Source organism: Gadus morhua, chromosome 11 (assembly GCF_902167405.1).
Source record: "Gadus morhua chromosome 11, gadMor3.0, whole genome shotgun sequence".
In the NCBI taxonomy this organism is placed as follows: Eukaryota; Metazoa; Chordata; class Actinopteri; order Gadiformes; family Gadidae; genus Gadus; species Gadus morhua.
The window spans coordinates 8,062,080-8,082,002 of NC_044058.1; the positions used below are offsets into that span (position 1 = coordinate 8,062,080).

The following is a 19,923-nucleotide window of genomic DNA, read 5'->3' on the forward strand; positions in this document are numbered from 1 at the left end:
TTCTATGCAGTAACTTTGGTAACCCATGCGTGAATTGGCAGCAAACAGAATCCCATCATCTAAACAATTTTTTTTTTTTAGTTGCTGAATGAAAATTAGAAGCATTACTAGTCCATCTTTTGAACAGGGCAATTAATTTCCTTTTGTAAAAGAGGAATCTCAACATGAAAACTTTAAAAATTGGATGCAGTTTCATGGTCCATCATTCAACCTTTATTGGCTTGAATTTATGTGAAAATGTGCCAGGCCTACATCTTGAAAAATGACTTAATATCTAATTAGGGAAATCCTATTAAAAATAGTGTGTAGGTGTATTATTTGCATCACAATATACGAATTGTATCTACACATCAGAAGATGACTTGTCCCAATAATAAATGATTCATCCCACTGCAAAGTGCAGGTAGAGAATAGTATGAAGAAATACATATTGTTAAAAACATTGTGCAATTAAAAATGAGACTATAGAGAAAGTAGACGGCCAGAGAGTGAGATGGCAGTTGGACTCAATCACTCAACTGCAACAAAAATAATACCAACTTCATCTTACCTCTATCCCATTTCACACTATCTAATCATCTCTGCCTTGTCCTCTACTGCTAAGATAAAGACTGCCAAGGTTGAATAATGTTATTCTGCGGATATGCTGTGCAGCCCCCACAGTTTATGTGGAGCGTTGGTGGCCCCGGCCCCTCTGGCTGGGCGCCCGGCCCTGGCTCTTTAATACCATTTGGAGTCGGGTTAAACGGTGTGGAGGAGCAGCTCGTCGTCACAATCAGCCAGGAGGGCACAGAGGGGCGCTGTGTAATTCTGGGAGAGGAAGTGCAGCAGTAAGCTGGTCTATACTTCCCCTGACCTCTGAGTGGAGTACTCTATGGGGCAGAAACAAGACACATCAACAGGCCGTTGGGTACTCATTCTGTGTTGGGCAAATTCAATAACTGGAATATAGACTTATTAAACCCGAGTGTGTGAGCCTCACATCAACTGTTGAGGGCACCCTAATCGAGAGGCGCCTCCCTCCAGAGCCAATGGATTGAGCTTGGCCTAGGGCTCCATATAGGGCGAGCCATACCCCCCGCTCACTTCTAGCCCAACCCCTACTCACTTAAGTTGAAGTAGCATCTAGCTGCAGCCCAGGAGCAGACCTCAGCATGTCTAGCATCAAACCTCTGGCAATGATGGAAATGCCCCTGAAGAGACAGATGTAGAACAACAGGGAATTCCACACACGTGTGAGTTCTCAAGCGGAAGTGTCCACCTAGATGTATGATGGATAGAGAAGAATACCAGTTATAACAGTCCAGTGGTTAGGCTGGTAGACTGATCAATCAAGCATACATCTCGATGGACACTGCCGCTTATGATGTAACTAAGACAGGCTTGTAATGGCTAATCACATAGAAACCTGGTGTTTAAATAGGGACAATTAACCCCTTAACCAACCAAACCATAACCCCCAAACATAACAATTTCCCTAACCGTAATGATTGGCCAGTGGCCCCAATGAGCTCGAGAGTGGTGGAGCTGGACTAGTAAAAGCTCCATTAATTTGGCTGTGCAGGGAGCACCAATACGCTTATTCTGTACTCCTGTACCCACACAGCCGTTACACTAACCTAGGGTGACCAGACGTCCCTGAATCTGGTGGCCGGTCCCCAGCTGGAGCTGTCCCCAGAAATGACTGTTTTTACAAAATATGATTTTAAAATATATATTTTGAAAAAGCTATCTTACTCATTAATATTAAGTTTGAGACGGTTAGTATTTATTCTCATGTCTATTTAATAGGCTGTGATGCGACCACGCTACACAGGGGCCTGTCTATCCGCTTTTACCATAAGCAAGTTTGACTGATCATAAGAAATAGGCCACCAATACAATGTATAACAAAGAAGCAAGTTTGACTGATCATAAGAAATAGGCCACCAATACAATGTATAACAACAATTTGAAAAGCTACTTTGGCTGGTTTACCAAAGCTTAAAACACATCATCGTAAACCATTATGCAAGTATTTCTCCATTTTGTATTACAGTACCACATTTATCATAAGAAAAGGAAAAATAACATTTCCCCTTTTTTTATATATATTAAAAACAAAAAATTCAAAAATTGGCGGTCCAAACATCCTTTGGACCTCAAAACTACAGATGTCCGTAATTTACATTTCAGAAATCTGGTCACCTTAACTAACCACTTTATTCAGAATTTGTTTAATATTATTTGCTCTTGTAGTTCTTTTAGAGATTTGTACATAACTGTGAGATGCCCATGCCTGGAATTGAATTGTACACAATTTGGTGGATAAACTTTGACACAGTAGGGAATCCTTCAGAACACAATAGAAATAAAATTCTATATTATTACTTGAAATTACACAAAATGCAGGGGCAATAACAACCCTATAAACAAATATTTGACCGTGCAAAAATGTCAAAATACCGCGCTTTTACATTACAAAGGCTCTTGTGTGAGGTCGAATACTATTGGTGTATCAAATGACTTTGTAGCCTATCAGACGAAGGCTTGTTATCATGCAGAAGCCAACGCAATAGTGCTCAATAGTGCTATTTTCCCGAAGGACAATATCTTAGTTTGGTAAGTAATGCTAAAATATTTTCCCATATTGTAAGCATATAATTGCGTTGACACGATACATTGCATAATATATAGCCCTGCATGGAGGTAATCAACGGGGGGAGACAACTAACGTTAACTTTTAGTTGGTCGCCGCCATTATACCACCGAAGAAGCGTTTACCGCCCTCCTTCACCGCTTCTTCTTCTACTTCTTATCGTCGGTGGGAGAAAAAAAGTAAACATCGTTGGTCGAAGGGACGGCTTGGTTGTCCTTGCTAGCATTCGTTATATGGCAGTGGTCCAATCACGACGATTTATGAACATTACAGACACATTGTAGATGGTTAGCTACCAAGCTATCAAGGCGTTAGCCACCTTGCCAATATGATGGCCTACTCTAAGCGTTAACTCTAGACTAGCGGCGAAGTGTCCCGACCGATTAGCTGTTAGCATTAGCTTGCCATGGACGTTCGGGTGTATTGCGTTGTCTGGAACCCCGGTTAACGCAAGGTGTGGCGAAATAAGACATTATTGTATATTATGGTTGCATAGGTGCTGGCTGTATCTCTTTTCAGTGGACACCAAATAACCCACAGCCCTGTTAGCAGGTGGCTAACGCTAACCGAACGCCGCCCCAGATGCACGGCATGAGGCAGTCACTGATTTGTGATGTTGATCTTTCTCTGCACCATGTAAATGTCACAATCCTTCCAGTGTTCCACTGAGCACGTTTCATTTAACGGCTAAATTTGATTAAATAATATTCAGTAATACTGACAATCTGTCTCCCAAATAGTTTGGTTTTCTAATACAAACTTCAGTTTAGTTCGTTTAGTAAATATTGTCCAATCTGTCACCATAAAAGGCTGTTAATTGAATAACTGCCCGAACACAACAATCAATAACGTTATGTAACACTGTGTTCTCTCTTGGATAATCCTATCTTTCTCATCCATCCATATTAGCCATGATATATAGATACAGAGGCCTACTTGGACAGAGCAGTTTCCTGTTTAGGAATTGTAGCAATGTATAGAATCCGGTTATATTACAGGTGTGTTTGGCTCTGCTCATTGCTGGAAACGGCAACATAAGTTTTGCTGTTTATCCATTGAGCCTAATTACAGCAGCTATAAACATTATGCTGGAGCTCTGCCCATGAAATCGCAGCAAGTCGAACTTGGCTGGGTCTCATATTTTGCAGACACACCTGCATGGTCAAAATAACAATTAGCCCAGTTCTGACCCATGGTGAGTCATTTTGGCAACCGGCAAAATACAGCACTTTGTGTCCAAGCTTTGCTCTCAATAATGCATGTAGATGCACGTTCTCATCAGGAGAGGGCAATATTCACAACTATGCATAATTCAAATGAAATTTGCTGTTGTATAAGCACCGCAAAAATACGAAGCACATTAATTAAAAAAAAAAATTACATCAATTTTTATCTCCTGGTGATGTACAGGACTATAAAACCAAGTAAAGACGTGTATGTGATGTGACTGCAGCTCGCGTCCCCAAAGACTAAAGGTATGATCTTCTTGCCTATTTGCCCTTGACTATATCACCAGCCAGCATTGGCACCTGTTAACATTCTATTTTTACCACACCTTCTATAATGCTCTCATTCACATATAATTCCCAATGGATGTTATTTATATGATACTATTGATTTAAAACTCCCTAACTGATCAATTTATTTGTTTCCTCATGACACTTTGCAGCCATGGAGAGCGCTACGTCTGTGTACATGTGCTTCCCATGCTACCAGGAGTTTGAGACATTGGAAGAGGTGCTTAAGCACCAGCTCACCTGCAATGCAGAGGCCACAGAGCCAGCCCCCGACATGTCTGGCCTCGCCTCCATTGCTGTCCAGCAAACTCAGGTAACAGGCTGCGACAGGGCTCGTTTGAATACTTTCACTTTCATTTGTATCACATATTGGACACTGTGACCTCACGTGTGAGGTCACAGGGCTGACATACAAAATATTGGCACTATCAAGGCCAGTATCACTAGGTTGCCGAACGAGTTGCAAGTCCTGTGGCATTGGTAATTAAATTCTGTAACAGCATTTTTTTAAATGAATTAATGTCAACATATTTTTGAGGATAGAATAAATACGTTAGTAGTTAAATTCGATTTTGGTTCTGGTTTGCTGACATGTTGTGACGTGTAGTGTGTTTCCTGTCAACAACACAAAAATGGGAATTTTGGGTTCCCAATGAACTTTGAAGCGTATATGTATTATGCATTTTATTATTTCAAAACGTTGTGACCAGGTCACTTTTTGTTAAGAAATGTCCTCATCTGCCACACATTTCTTCAGCCCGTTGAGATGCAATAATGAGGTCTCCTCCAAAGGCTTATTCTCGGACGCGATTATGTCTGAACCTCACATAATGGCCTAATATTATGACTCCATTTAGTTTGACACGCTAAGTTGAGGCTTGACGGGTCGGGGGTTGCTAGAGTTCCCGATCCGTCCTGTGACAGCTTCACCGAGCCCCGGAGGTTAAAAACAGTCATTGGCCCTGCTGAGTGACATTTACCAGTGGGGGCATAGCTGTCGGATTCTGAACCCGTACTCCCCGCCCGCACTGTCCTCAGCACCAGTCCATAAAGCAGGGTGACACTCGTGACAGGCAGATTGCATCGCGAGTTGCCAGCAGGAGGAGAATCTAGGCTGGGTGAATCAGTCAGTGCCACCACCTCCTGATCCTCCTGATGGATCGCTTATTGGCCTTCTCATGGATGAACTCTCTGTAGAAGCTCTCTATTAAAAACCCTCTAATAGCCCTATGGCCTCCTGGCCCTTGATCATGCCATTAGCTGTCTCGCTACTGACATTACATAACAAACAACAACGCTTTTTATTACCCAGATTGCTGTTCTTTCTGTTAACATTTCTGGGACATTATTAAACAACAGCATCATCTGTTTATGTCTAAGGGATGTAGAGAACTCATTAAAAATGTGCCTTTTCCCCAATTTCCGGAATAAATATTTGGTCTGCAATTATACTATAAGAGTGTTTTAGAAATGATGACCTCTTCAAATCAGAATAAATATACCGGTCCCAACATCAAGAACCGTAAGTGATAATTATGTGTGTCTGTCCGTGTGCAGCTTATGGACGTCCTTTCAGGCCCCAAGGGTGTAAGTCTGACTCAGTAATGGAGTTCATCAGAAGTGCAACCTGTTATGCTAACAAACCTGCATCCTTTTCTCCTGAATACTTTCAATATCTGAGCGACTCATCCCTAGTATCTATCTGCCTAAACGCTCTAATCAAATTGCAAAAAAAAATCACATATGTCACATAGCTTTTATAGATAATTCAGTGTGAGCATCCACTAATACAATGAACTGATTTTTTTCCTACGTATAAGTGGTGTTTAATTAGCTCAGGCAGATGGTAAATGCCCTGAACATTTTCAGTAGTGCTTGGTGGGTAGTACTGGTCGTTTAGAGGCCACAGTGTTTATAACTACAGCCCCTTTCACACAAGCAGTCTGACCCTGCACATTTCTGGAAGATTACCGGCCTGGGCTCTTGTGTGAGTGGTAACAAGGATCGGTATTCAACCGGCAATCTGCCTGCTCTTGACCTAATAACATTTCCTGATCATTGCTTGTACGGCTGTGTTGTGAAGGAAAGCAGTACCATTGCCAGTAGAGGAACTTAAGGGGTAATGTCTTCTGCAAAAGACGCATTCATGTGGAGCAAGCAAACCAATCACAAACTACGCTACGGATGTATTTGAATCTGCGACTGTTTAACGCACCAATGCTTTTCAGCTGATCTGATAACATATCAATGCAGCTTATTTTGTTTGCAAACTCCTTTCTCAAGAATAGCTGGAATTTTGACAGGCTCCAAAATGTGGGAGCTCTTCTAAGTCAGTGTGTTTAGTGGCTTCCATAAGTGTTTCATTACTATGTGTAAAAGAGCGCAAGACGCAAATCTTGTGCCCCCTGGCTCCTTGTGTGAATGTCTATCCCAGTAACCTGCCGGGAACTATGTGTGAAAGGGGCCTAGGAGAGGGTCAAATGGTCTTATCACACTTAAGTGCGGTGTTAAGTGTGTTCTTCCAGCTGATTATTCTATGGGAAAGACAAGAAGTGATGTACAGTATATGGCAGAAGGACTGGCATAACTGAGGTTTCTTTCCCTGTAACTACGATGCACCGAGATAATATTTTCTGCCCAAAACCGATATTGAAAAACAGCATTTTTTTTTCTTTAATTATACATTTAGATACATCTATTATATAATTATGTAACCGTTTTTTTATGTTAGATTGTGGTTGTTTTGGCATATACTGTAAATGCCACTTCATGGCAGGAATCTATACTGTTTTACAAGGCAATCGTACAATCATCAGCTATTTTCAGCTGTGGCCGATAATTCGGTGCAGCCCTTCTAACTAATCATCTCCTTTTACATTTATTTAGCCCACGCTTTTTGTCCAGAGTAACTTACAATAATCTCGTAGAATATGGAAAGCATGGATCATGTTGACGCATACTGATTAGACAGGAGTGAGGAAGATTGCCATGGAAGACAATTATAACATCAAAGTTCTCAATTATGGATGGTTCTCACTCTGCATATAGGGTTTGAGGCGAAAAAGATATCACTATCACTGAAAATTATAGATGGTTTGATCCTTTGGGTGTTTTTAGGACCTTTGATCCCATAATGTGCTTTTAATGTATTTTTTTTATCATTTGTGTTGGAAAATGGCATCCTCTTTTTTTGCAAGCATTTATTTTAGTTTCTTGCTATTTTCGTGTTCATAATCCATCAACATTTGATGCAATATTAAGAGTTTTGTCTATCATTCGCTTAAATTCTCTGCTTGATGGTTAGGCCCATAAATCTACTGCAAGATTAAAGTGAACAAAGCCACTTAATTATTATGTGAGACGACAAATTCCCCTGGATGCACTTTGGGAAGACACGCATCTTTAACCTCGACCTTGAGTAGCCTTCTGTTTTTATCATCCAAATGGATGGTTGGCCGTCGGGGGAGTAGAGAGGGGGAGGGGGGGGCAATTGTGGAACCCCGCAGCCTTACCCTTTGACCCCTGATAGGCCTGTGATATTTATCTGTAAAGCTGGGGTCTTATCTAATGTGACTCAAATCAAACCTGGCTCCAAACCGGGCTGAGCTCATTGACCTTGCTGCCCCTCCAACACTGAATGCTCATCCCTCATCTGGCAGGGAAAACATGCCGCTCCGGGTTAAATTGACCCGAACCAATTACGAAGCGCCTGTTTGATCAAGAGGGAAGTGTTACTAGGTGCCAAATATTTAGCATCCGTGGGCCTGAGCAGAATTACAAAGCAGATCATTGCAAGTAGTCCTCCATGTCCTTGTTTTTCTTATCTTGTCTTATCTTTCGCTGCCTGTGCAGCAACAGGTTGTAGGGCATCTGTTGGCCCCTGAGACGACGCAACACATCACATCCAAAGAAGAAGAAGAAGCAGCAGCAGCAGCAGCAGAAGAAGAAGCTTCCGTGTGGGAGACCAAAGACGGGACGGAGCAGGACGCCTCGAGCGACGTCCCTTCCACACAGTCCAACCAGCCCAGAATACTCTACCAGTGTGGCGACTGCAATGAACTGTTCAAAACCCTCGAGCAGTGGCAAGGGCACCGCCTGGACGAACTATGTCATCAGCCGGGGGTCCAAGCCCCACCCCAGGCCGAGCCAGAACCAGAACCAGAACCAGAGGGGGCCAATGCGTCTGAGGAGGAGGCTGCGGAGGCACAAGGGGCGGACGAGGAGACGCAGCAGGAGGCCATCCTCGGTAAACAAGCCGCGGCCTCTTCGACTCAAGACGACTCTCCCTCCCGGAGGAGAGGAGCCAACAAGAAGCCCAAGCCGGAGGCCGTGTTCCTCTGCGTGGACTGTGGCTCCGGCTTCGGCCTGGTGTCGGAGCTGGTGGCCCATCGCAAGAGCCAGCACGGCCTGGAGGAGGCCCTGCACCGCTGCTCCGTCTGCGGGGAGTGCTTCCTCAACACCACCCTCTTCCTCTACCACCGCAAGCAGCACCGGCAGAAGGGAGAGGAGAAGGGAGAGGTCCCGCAGAACGCTGTGGTCCACGTGCCGAGAGGGAACGGCGACGCTGAGGAGGAGCAGGCGCCGACGGTGGTCCTCCCGGCGCCTTCCTCCTCTTCCCCCAGCGCCAGCGGGGGCTTCACCCAGCCCGAGGCCTTCATGTGCACCCTGTGCGGCGGCAACTTCAGGAACGTCGGGGGGCTGTCGGCCCACCGCAAAGAGAAGCACGGCCTGAAGGACGCCCTCCACCTCTGTGTCGAGTGCGGCCAGGAGTTCATGAACACCACCCAGTTCCTATACCACCGTCGGCAGCACCGTGTCCAGCAGGTGATGGTGCCAGAGGCCGGGGACGGAGCGGAGGTTGTGGTGGCGGAGGACGGCGGCCACGTCACCGTGGAGGGGGAGGAGATTGAGATGGAGGAGGGGGTGGAGAACCCACAGGGTCAGAAGAGGCCTTACTCTCCTGCCATCACCACCGATCCTGAGTCCCCCAGACCAAAGAGAGGCCGGCCCGCCATCAGAATCCTCAGCAAGAATGCTCCACTTAAAGGTACGTGGGGACGACTGCATTAGGGGGACATTTGTGTCAGACTCTGGTACATGCTGCAGTTACATCAGAAAATAACCCTCTTCAACAACGACAATACGACACCCCACATTACCAATACAACATACAATAACAATAGAAAATACCACAGCAACAGCAAAACATTAATGAAAAACTACAATATACAAGATAAAGGGTAACTTATCGCACCGCCTTACCTGGCATCATATTGGAGGCAATCTCGATCAAGGACGTCTACAGGTGGACTGCAGACATTTAGGCTCCAGTCCAGAAGCTTCCGGCTGCATGTCCAATGTCCTAGCCCCAAGCCCACTCACACACTTCACAGTGGAGGCTTGTCATCTTGGATTAACACTGTCCCCTCCTCCCACCTCCTCCAGCGATGAAGGGGGTGGGGACGGGGGCCATCAAGGTGGAGCCGCCGGACCCGGAGGCTGCCAACCAGCCCCCCCCCGCCAAGCTGCTGCAGGACTGGGCCCGCACCCCGCTGCCCCACGTGTGTCCCTACTGCGGGAAGACCTTCACGCGCCGGGTCTTCCTGCGCACGCACGTCTTCAGCCACACGGGGGAGAAGCTGTTCACATGCAAGGTAGGGCTCTGCGGGCTCCCTGGAGAGGGAAGGGCGCCCTGGAACGGGGTGCATTGAAGACTGGCTCATTGTTAAAACCCAGTCTGAATGGTTGATGCGGAGAGACGATAATCCCTGAAGAGGCTAGAGCGATTCAAGGCTATTACTTATTTGAGTAAGTAAGTGGTAACTTGGTTTAGTTATTTAGCAGAGGTTTTCATCCAAGGCATGCTATTGTGCTTTTAAACGAACTCTCATGAAACTTGAGGAGGAATTTCTGTGAAATCCTAATGAAATACGTGTGTACAATCCCTGCGGTAACCGTTGTGATACATGATGTCAGGTCACCTTGCCCTACATTCAGGGATGGGAACAATCTGTCTCCGGCCGGCGTTCTCTACGAGGTGATTTCCTTTGATTTCCCTGACATGTGTGTGCTGCAAGTGACACGCAACTCTTCAGATGAGCCTTTGAAGTAGGTTAGGTATTACAGCCAAGGTGCCACTCTGGAATGGCCAGAACCCCACTCATTATATTCTCAGGTTTTTCTTTCATCTTCTCTGTCTGCCTGATGCATCCTCTACAAGGGACCATTGAACATGGCCATGGGCCATTCTTTCAGGGGCTCCCGGGCCCATTACCGTAGATGCTTGAAAAGGGTCATTTTTTATCATGCATGCACTAACAAAAGACCTTAATCATGATGACTGGTTGTGCCCGTGTGCAGGTGTGCTCCAAGTGCTTCACCAACTCCCAGAGCCTGCTGCGCCACAGCATGTGCCACACCGGCAACAAGCCCTACATCTGCGACGAGTGCGGCAAGAAGTTCTCCCAGGTGTGCACCCTGAAGAGGCACCAGGCCACGCACTCGTCCAACCAGCCGCGGCGCAAGCGCGGACGCAAGCCGGTAAGATGCAGAAATAGACCACATGAATGTGGTTCTGATTGCCTTTCAGTGCCGACCAATAGTAAAATGTTGTTATGTTTTTATTATTGCCCCACCATTAAAGTGATCTGTGTGACAGGGTCTAGAAAAACGTTTATTGACTGACATATCACAGATGGATGTGTCCTCTACAGACCTATCAAATATAATCAAACGTCAAAGTATATTAATATACGTCTCTAGGTCAGCTAATTGGCTCTGAAAGACTCAGGATTATAGGGGGCTGAATCCCCCACTGGATGTTTTTGTGTAGATACGCTGTAGCCATGGCTGCAATGACAAGTGTCTTTTAGGTGATCTCCTGCCTGGCTGCAGAGCCTGGGTGGAATATAGACTCCAAACATTAAACAGGCTTCGAAGAATAGAAGGAAATAGGGATGCACCGAATATTCGGCCACCGAAAATGGCCCAAAACATAATTTTCGGTTTCGGCCGAAGGAGTAAAAAGGCCGAAAAAATACACAGAACATTTTTATTTTTGATAAAAAAAGAAAAAGCAACCAGTGAGGAATGAGCAGGGTGCGCTTCAAAATAAAGAGGGATTAAAAAAGAGGCGCACGTAAGTTTGTTAACAATAAAGGGAGATGAATAAAGGTCTGCATGCACTTGTAAACAACTAAATGACAATAAACGGAGATCAAAAAAGAGCCGAGCGCACCTGTTAAAAACAAAATAGCGGAGAGCCGGGTTGATTTTAACACTTTTCAGTTAAACGTCTTTTTCAAAGATGGGGTTACGTATACAAATAATTTCAACATGTGATCAACAACTCGCATGTGTGTTCTCTTTCTTACAAGTGTAATTTAATACATATGTTGGATGATCGAGGATTCAATCGTCCCGACAGCGACCACTGACACTTAAACCTTTTTTACCTCTAAACTTCAAAACTCTGACATTGCACACTTTAGCAAAGGTTTAAGTACTAATTCACCCGTTGTATAGTCATATTATTATGGCACGAAACAAAAAACACAACTATTTATTACAAAAAAACTAACGCAGGAAGGATTTTACTTAGCGCTCTCGAAGACCGGTTCGGGGGATAACATTTGGACGTTGGGATGTCATTACATGAAATTTCCCGGGGTTGGTCAGTCTTGCGTGCTGAACGTAGTGACGTCATTTATTTAAAGGTACATTGTTCTTAAATTCTTGCTATAAGGTCTGCTGGAATGTTAGAAAACGTTCAGTATTAAATAAATATTTTGTAACAAATTTGTAATTGATTTTTTTTATTGAAAAGCAAGACAAAAAAGTTTATCAAGGACATTTAATTGTTTGATTTATGCAATGGTGAAAAATTAAAGCAAAATGAATGAAAAACGGCAAAAGCCATATTTGGTTTTGGCTTTCGGCCAACTGTTTCAGTATATTCGGTTTCGGCCAAGAATTTTCATTTCGGTGCATCCCTAGAAGGAAACCATTAGACAGAATTTACATGAGTTTGCAATGGATCTCGTTGGATGTCATTTTCAGATCGTGTGTGTGTTTGTGTGTGTGTGTGTGTGTGTGTGTGTGTGTGTGTGTGTGTGTGTGTGTGTGTGTGTGTGTGTGTGTGTGTGTGTGTGTGTGTGTGTGTGTGTGTGTGTGTGTGTGTGTGTGTGTGTGTGTGTGTAGATCTGCGGCCTGGAGGACGACGGCACGGCCCACGTGTTCCCCTGTCCTCACTGCACGGCGCGCTTCAACACGGAGGACCAGCTGAAGCATCACATGTAACCACACCCCCAATACACTCTCCCCTCCCTCCCCAGGCCTATTTGACCCCCGCTGATGGATGTGAGGGTCGTTTGAGACGCAGTAAATTCAGTCAACCATAGCACACCCGTTTGCGCCGCGCCCCCCCATCGCGCTTCTCCCTCTCTTAGGAGCTGAGGCATGTCCAATAATTCTGCCACTGTTTACAGGTGTAAATAAACTCGAATTACTGCTGCGAGCCTCACCCAGGACAGGGTTTAGATAAAGCCTCCCCGTGGCGCCGCGGCCGCGGCCGCTGGCGGCTGAGCCGCGCCGGCCCACCGAGCAAGGCCTTTAAGCCGCGTAGTAAACACACGCCCGGGCATCTCTCGGCACCGCCCGCCCGTGATTGACTGACAGACGCGGGCCCGGTGAATTAAAATGATGTTGACGATAAGTGTCCGGTAAGCCAGAAGTATGTGTGTGTGTGTTTGTGAGGGTGTAGAAGGAGGGACTGCGTAGAAAGATGGGGGTGGTGAGGGTGGTTTGAGCGGCTGGTGGTGGACCGGGGAGCCTGAACGAAGGCGCGCAGGCAGAGCCGGCGGTGCTTTACCCTTGAACCCTCCCCCGAGCAGTGGCGGACGAGGAGAGCCGGTACGGGGGGGCGGGAGGGGTGCAGTGGCGGTGTGAGTGGCTGTGGACCCTCATTACCCGCCACTTTGCTCCGCCGATGGAGCGACCTTGAAGGGACTTTAAATCCCCCCGGCTTTCTCGGGGTCAGTCGGCGCCTAAAATATTGTGTTGGCCGAGCCAACACAGCGCGCTCCCCCTGAATGTGGTACGGGCCCTGACTGTAACTAGAGAGCTGGGTTAACATGCACTCCGTACGCCCCGAGAATTCCTCGCATTCACCTCCTTTAAATACTCTGCTTATCCATTACAGGTGACAATGTTCCATAAATAAGTTATTGGGTATTAATGTATTCTCAATAATGCAGGTGTCCTCTCCGCCGGATGGGGGTTGCCGGATGGGGGCACACTGTGCGTTGTCTGGGGTGCAAAGGGCAGCGCTGCGGCAGCCCGTGCTGCGCGTGGCCCCACGGCTAGCCTGTAACGTTACGCAATGGACAAATATAGTCACTTTCATGTCCGCCCTCTCCGCCAGCCACGGCCCCCGTTATTCTCCCGCTGTTAGGTTCCCCCCTGCTCCATGTAACCTCTAGCAGGGCTCACTGCATAGGTGCTGCTAATCCCTGCTGCTAATGTCATCCAGTCGGGAGGCTTACAGCTTAAATGTGGTCATTTCCCTCTTTATTCAAGATTATGTGCCGTTGAGGTGTGTTTGTGTGGGGAGGGGGATTTCACGTAGCGGTGCGATTAGTCAATCGCTCCGTGCACGGGTGTGATGATTAATATGCTCTCTGAGTGTATTTTCCCCCTCTCGTTGCCTCTCTTGCCTTTATTCGCCTACAGGTAAATAAATTAAAGCGGAAAATAAAGTACCGGCGTATTATTACATTACGACCACTCCATCTGGCTTATGTGTGTGTGTGTGTGTGTGTGTGTGTGTGTGTGTGTGTGTGTGTGTGTGTGTGTGTGTGTGTGTGTGTGTGTGTGTGTGTGTGTGTGTGTGTGTGTGTGTGTGTGTGTGTGTGTGTGTGTGTGTGATGAAGACGGATGCCACATGATTCTGTCAATGTACTATACTGCACTTCAAATATCTTTGTCCCTGTATCAATTGCGTTTTATGTCGACTTAAATTAATTGTTTAAATGTGTGTGTGTGTGTGTGTGTGTGTGTTTACGCAGACTGCTCCACAGCAGCCACCCCTTCCCGTGCACAGTGTGCGGCGAGGCCTTCAAGCGCAGGAGGGAGCTTGACCTGCACGCCCTCTCTCACCAAGGTCAGTGTTCTACGCCCAAGTGCGTTAACCCTTTGCCCCCGGGCCCTGAAGTTGGCTCGCGACACAATCCATGGCAGATTTGTATTTTATGTAATGCAATCTGCTGAAAGGCGTACTACAGCAGCATTTCCACCGTTTTATTTTGTAACCATTATTTGACAGTCTTTCTTCTTCGTCTCCTGCTTGTGTCTCTGCGCCTGTCCGGACTCGTTCAAAGCTATTAGATATGACATTGCCATCAGTTTGACTCCGGAGGAAATTGCTATCGATCGTTGCGGAGACACCAATAAATGCTCTGGGTGGGCCCCTGCCTTATATCTTGCCTGGGGTGGGCCCCCTAACCCAGTTGCAGTGTATTCCCAAACACTCAATCTACATGGTGCCCCTTCCCTCGTCCCTGAGACGCATGAGGTCAATGAATTCCCATTGATTCTGGTCCCCTGTGGAACGGGCGTAGAGGGTGGAGGTAAATGAATTGGGTGTGAACATGTGGACGTTTGATCTTGATCAGCCGTCAGGAGGGAGGTGGGTAGTCACGCCAACCGCATTAGCCTTGCCTGAAGAGTTGGCCTGTGCCATGGGGTCAGGGGGGCTCCTTTGAGAGAGGGGGAGAGATGATTTGGTTATTGATCCATTGATCAACCCAGGGCCATTATTCCGGACTGTCCATATTAAAGGGGCTAAATGGAGGGTCCCAGGCACGGGGGACGGGGGGACGCCATGCATCAGCCCTGCCGGAGTAGACGGCACAGATGGCCGGCTAACTGTAAGATGCTGGCCTGGAGATGAATGGACTTACCAGAGGGTTTTGCAGGGCAAAGACTCTCTTCCCCAATTGCCTTTTTAAAAAGCGATTATTTGGTTCCAATGGAGCTGACATCCGACGGCGTTAATATCCCCTCCTTTAAACCCTTATCCAGTGATGCGCTATCGACTTTTATTTGTAAAGTTGTGTTGCCGTGGGGTGAGTGGTGAGACGAGTGTGTTTTCGGCTTGTATTTATGTCCTGACCTATATGTCCCGACATTGACTGCACTGCGATGGCCCTGGGATTGCCCCCGGGCAACATAGCCTCTTTAGAGCGGCCCGGGATAATACCACTTCTACTGTGGCTGCTGCCATTTAGGCATTCAGCAGACGCTTTGATCTAAGGTGACAGTGGATTCATGCACGCTTCATTAAAGGCCAGGCAGGGGTTGGCTCTGAGCTGGCCACAGGTGAGGCTGCGTTCACCGAGCATCGTACCAAGGAGCCCACAGTGAGGAGTCCAGCGCCCTGGCCGACGCATCCCCCCTGGGCAGAGGGGACTCTCATCCCTCCGTTCTCCCCCCCCCCCCCCCCCCAGACAAGGAGCCGGTGACGTGCATTCACTGCTCGGCCCAGTTCGTCAACCAGTCGGTGCTGGACATCCACCTGCAGCGCTGTCCCACCAGCGAGGAGGACAAGAACGTGGGCCGGGGCCGGGGCCAGGGAAGGGGTCGCTGCACTGGACAGGTCAGGACCAGACACTCACTTCGACCACGCTGCCTCACTTTAGATTCTTTTGAGTTCGACTTGTGGCGGTGAAGCTTTTCAGCCATGAGCAGGGGGCATCAAATAATATACTTTTTACCTGGGAATCTACCCAGCACCTGGTTGAGAGGTTTGTTGATCATCGTTGCCGCAACGCTACCCTGCCCCTCCAGCTAGTGTTTCGTAATGCGTGTTCTTTCCTTTCTTTTGTTAATGGAAATTCTCGGGCTGTTTAACTGAGTCTGTGGGGATGGCGGCCGCCTGAAACGGCAGAAAAGATGAAGCAAGCTGGCGGGGCTTAAAGTATTTAGTTGTTGTAATTGTTGTTTTTGCCTAAATGGCTCAATGAGGTTATTATACCAAATCCATTTGTAACGATTGTTGATTCTGTAGTTCTGCCTTGAAGCAGTATACCAAGACAAATTCCATGGAAACGGATTACATTCTGATTTTATGACTTGTATAGATCTGGTTTACACAGTTGAGTTGAAGCTAGGGTCGGCATTTGGAGAAACGAGAGTACGCTATTTTTTTGAAAGTATGCAACTGAAAAATGTCCACGAATCCCACTATTATTACATATTCTTTTATTATTATATTTCTTTAGTCCGAGCATTTGATTTATTGATGCTGTCGGAATGTAATGAGATTTTAAAAAAATCGAAAAAAAGCTTTGTGCTTTTAAAAGGGCACACTGTTTAATTGTTTTCCTTTTCATTAACTCCCCCCCCCTCCAGATGGAGTGCGACCTGTGCGGCCACCGCTGCATGACCCAGGAGGGCCTGGACCTGCACCGCCTGTCCCACACGGGCCAGACCCCGCTCAAGTGCCCCGTGTTGGGCTGCCGGCGCCGCTTCGCGTCCAACGCGGCGCTGGAGGAGCACATGCTGGCCCACATCCAGGGCACGCTCAGCCGCTCTCGCCATCGGCCGCGCTTCCGCTGCGACATCTGCCTCAAGGAGTTTGCCTACACCTCCACCTTCAACGTGCATATGCGCACTCACACGGACGAGAGGCCCTTCGAGGTGGGTGTGGGGGTCGGTCGGTGGATGGTTGGATGGGTGGGTGGGAGTTGGTTGGTGGATGGTTGGATGGGTGGGTGGGATGGGGGATGGGGTTGGTCGGTGGGTGGGTGGGTGGGTGGGTGATAGGGTTGATGGGTGTATGGGTGTCGAACTGCGTCTGCGAAGTGTGTCTGCCAAGTGTATGTGTGTGTGTCGATGTCCGTGTGCATGTGTGATCCATCACAGAGGAAGGTAGAATGGTCAAGGTAAGTCAAATGCACCGTTCATACAACAACAACAACAACAACAACAACACAATAATAAAGAACAGCAACTAAAGCCTTGGTAAAAAGAGAAACGTTCCCAGCACACCCTGCAGGGTGCAGCCAGCTTGCCAACGCACACGGGCTCCGGGGTTTCAGTCTGTATGTGCAGGGGAGGGTCCGCGGGTGTGTCCCCCTCCCCTCCCCCCTCCCCCTCCCTGTGTACCTGTGATTAATGACACCCCCTGAGTTAGGGCTCGTCAACTCCCCTATGCAACGGTGGCTATTCCTGGACTACCTCCGCCTCTTTATTATTTATTTAATTTGTATTATTTAATTCTTATCCCTGTTTTTCGTATGCTGCGGTGCCTCCCCCATCCCCTCCCCTGCTCCTGGAGGAGCACGGCGGTATATATATCAGTCGGTTTAATCTCTGTGGCTCATCTTGAGCCCGGCCTATTACTTACTCCAGAACCTCGAGGTGAGCTCGCACCTCAAACATCATATGCAGCAGTCAGAGATGAATCTCAATGAATTCGGATTCCCAATGCAAATACCCCCAGCCCCGGCGCTGACCTTGTATTTGCCGAGCACATAAAGTTGTTTAACGAGACTCTCAGAATACCAGCATGTTCATTTTAAAGTTAAACACCAGCCAACGACTCACTCAGCGGCGCTTAGCATTCAGCGCGCTCCACTCCACCGGGAATCGACGGCAGCGACAAAGCAGAAGATATTATTACAATATTAGCTCTTCCGCACGCGCATTGTTTTACCCGTGGAGTGGACCTCTGCTCGCCGTGCGCACTCGCTCAGGCTGCTCCAGCAGTCTGTGGGAAGTGAATCCTCTGTCGAGACCTGCTCCTCTCCTCCCCCTCCTCTGGTTTCACCTGTTCGCCTGCACGCGTGCTCCCACTTTGGTACCCCTTTCATGGCTGATATCCGCCAGCCCCCCCCCCTCGCCCGCCCCCTCTCTGCTCGGGGGTGATTTCTTTACTCTGTGTGCATACGCGTGTCTTTGTGCTGTTTTACTTTACTCTGTGCCGAGCCGAAAATTGCAGCCTCTGCATAAAAGCGGGAAGCGGGGCCTGTGATCATATTTGCGGTACAGGAAAGGGGGTTAACCTGAACATTATTCCTGAGACTCTCGCCCTGTTGTTGTGTTCAAGCCTTATTTTATCCCTCATTCTCGCACGCGCGTGTGCGCATCTCACTCAGTTTTTCTCGCAACCCCTCCCCCTCCCCTCCCCCTCTCTCTCTCGCTCCCTCAGTGCGCCACGTGCGGCAAGCGCTTCCGCCAGCTGCCCCACCTGCAGGACCACGAGCGCATCCACAGCGGCCTGCGGCCCTTCTGCTGCTGGGTGTGCGGCAAGAGCTTCAGCGTGGCGGCGCGCCTCACGGAGCACGCGCGCACGCACAGCGGCGAGAAGCCCTACGCCTGCATCCACTGCCCCGCCGCCTTCCGCTCGCGCTCCAACCTGGACAAGCACGTGCGTCTCCACGGCGACCTGCCCCACGAGGGGGCGGGCTCGGCGACGGACGCGGCGGCGGTGGCCCAGGTGCTGGAGGGGGCGGAGGTGCTCACGTCTCTGGCGGGCGCGCTGGAGGGCGAGGTGGGCGGCGGCGGCGTGCAGACCTTCTACGTGCTGCAGGAGGAAGGCGCCGGCGGCACGGAGACTGTCATGATCTCGTCGGAGCAGCTGGCGGCCATGGACGGCTCGTCCCAGATGGTGATCCTGCCGTCGTCGGTGCTGGGCGGCGGCCAGACCATCGCCCTGCCCCACCACCTGGCCATGGACGGCGGGGAGATCATGGTGCACACCGGGGTCTCGCCCAGCCAGCAGCACACCATCGAGTTCATCGTGGAGGAGACGGTGGTGTGAGGAGGGGGAGGAGGAGGAGGCCGTCATGTTCCGAGTGGCTGTGCGAGAGGTGTGTGCGTGTGCGTGTGCGTGTGCGGTGGTGGGTGATAAATCCTGTGAACTACGTCCTCCTCAGGGCGGGGGCGGCCATGCTAGGGGGGATTCGGTCAGGGGGTGCTTCAAATGAAAAGAGAATGATCAGAAATATATCTTTGAAATGTCCCGTTTTCAGACTGATTGAAAGGTAGATTGTAAAGTTGACATTTTGTTTTATATAGTTTCAACTCGTATTTACAACCTGTTTTATCAGGGCTGGAGTTGGCCTCTCAAATCTCAACTGCTTTCTTAACAATAAAACGCTTCAGCTTCCACGTCTGTCGGTGTCCGTCATTCTTAAAGGGGTACATTGGGGCCACTGCCCCACATCTTCAATCAAAAGGGTTTTTATTATAGGTCATGCTGTAAATTGATAAAGGTTTATTTTTTGATATACACAACATTGGGCCTTTTTGATGGGACGGATGGATGGGTCTTATGGCAGAGCTCAAAGTTCCCTCAGAATGGTTTCTCCATTTTGCTCTACTTCCATCGCCCTCTCTTTAAGGACGGTTTAGAACAAACGAGAGTAGCGGGAGTGAGTTAGTGGAGATGTTTAGATTAACACTAATGTCGCTGTAATTTATTGGACACCGCGCCTTCGATTGGTTTTGTGTTGTATTCACATGTGGTAATAACAGAAGCGCTGGGATTTATGGTGATTGAGCTCAAGTGGGACATTATGCACTGGCAAGTAGTGTTCTGAAATGATCTCCCTATCGTTCTAGTTACCTCAAATAATGATCCTGTTAGCGTTGGAATGGAAGAGAGGTGTCATGTGATCCAAGTTTATTATTTTATTTTCTTAGCCAACGCTGCAGTAGCCTATTATGGGTTTTCTGCAGTTTATGGCTGTCTCCCACCACTGATTG

At 48.0% G+C, this 19,923-nt stretch overlaps 1 protein-coding gene across 4 annotated transcripts; it reads left to right on the forward strand.

Moving 5' to 3' along the window:
• The first annotated feature begins 2,498 nt into the window (after positions 1-2,498).
• znf574 (zinc finger protein 574) lies at positions 2,499-19,330 on the forward strand. Of its 4 annotated transcripts, none has more exons than XM_030370693.1 (11): positions 2,499-2,601; positions 4,049-4,113; positions 4,308-4,468; positions 8,008-9,202; positions 9,601-9,809; positions 10,516-10,695; positions 12,355-12,449; positions 14,220-14,314; positions 15,660-15,808; positions 16,564-16,851; positions 18,365-19,330. In XM_030370693.1, exons 3-11 carry the CDS (start codon positions 4,310-4,312, stop codon positions 18,974-18,976), a joined length of 2,982 nt encoding a protein of 993 aa, XP_030226553.1. In that variant the 5' UTR covers positions 2,499-2,601; positions 4,049-4,113; positions 4,308-4,309; the 3' UTR covers positions 18,977-19,330. The 4 variants fall into 4 exon arrangements, with proteins under 4 accessions (XP_030226553.1, XP_030226556.1, XP_030226554.1 ...); XM_030370696.1 differs by lacking the exon at positions 2,499-2,601 and adding an exon at positions 2,735-2,817; XM_030370694.1 differs by lacking the exon at positions 2,499-2,601 and adding an exon at positions 2,736-3,092.
• Positions 19,331-19,923: the final 593 nt, after the last annotated feature.

What these genes read in the sequence shown, in the direction of transcription:
- znf574 (XM_030370693.1), top strand. Translation starts at nt 4,310, where the DNA reads ATGGAGAGCGCTACGTCTGTGTACATGTGCTTCCCATGCTACCAGGAG. An exon ending in AGAAGCTGTTCACATGCAAG is followed by an intron (nt 9,810 to 10,515) that starts GTAGGGCTCTGC and finishes GCCCGTGTGCAG; the next exon opens with GTGTGCTCCAAGTGCTTCAC. An exon ending in CGGACGAGAGGCCCTTCGAG is followed by an intron (nt 16,852 to 18,364) that starts GTGGGTGTGGGG and finishes TCGCTCCCTCAG; the next exon opens with TGCGCCACGTGCGGCAAGCG.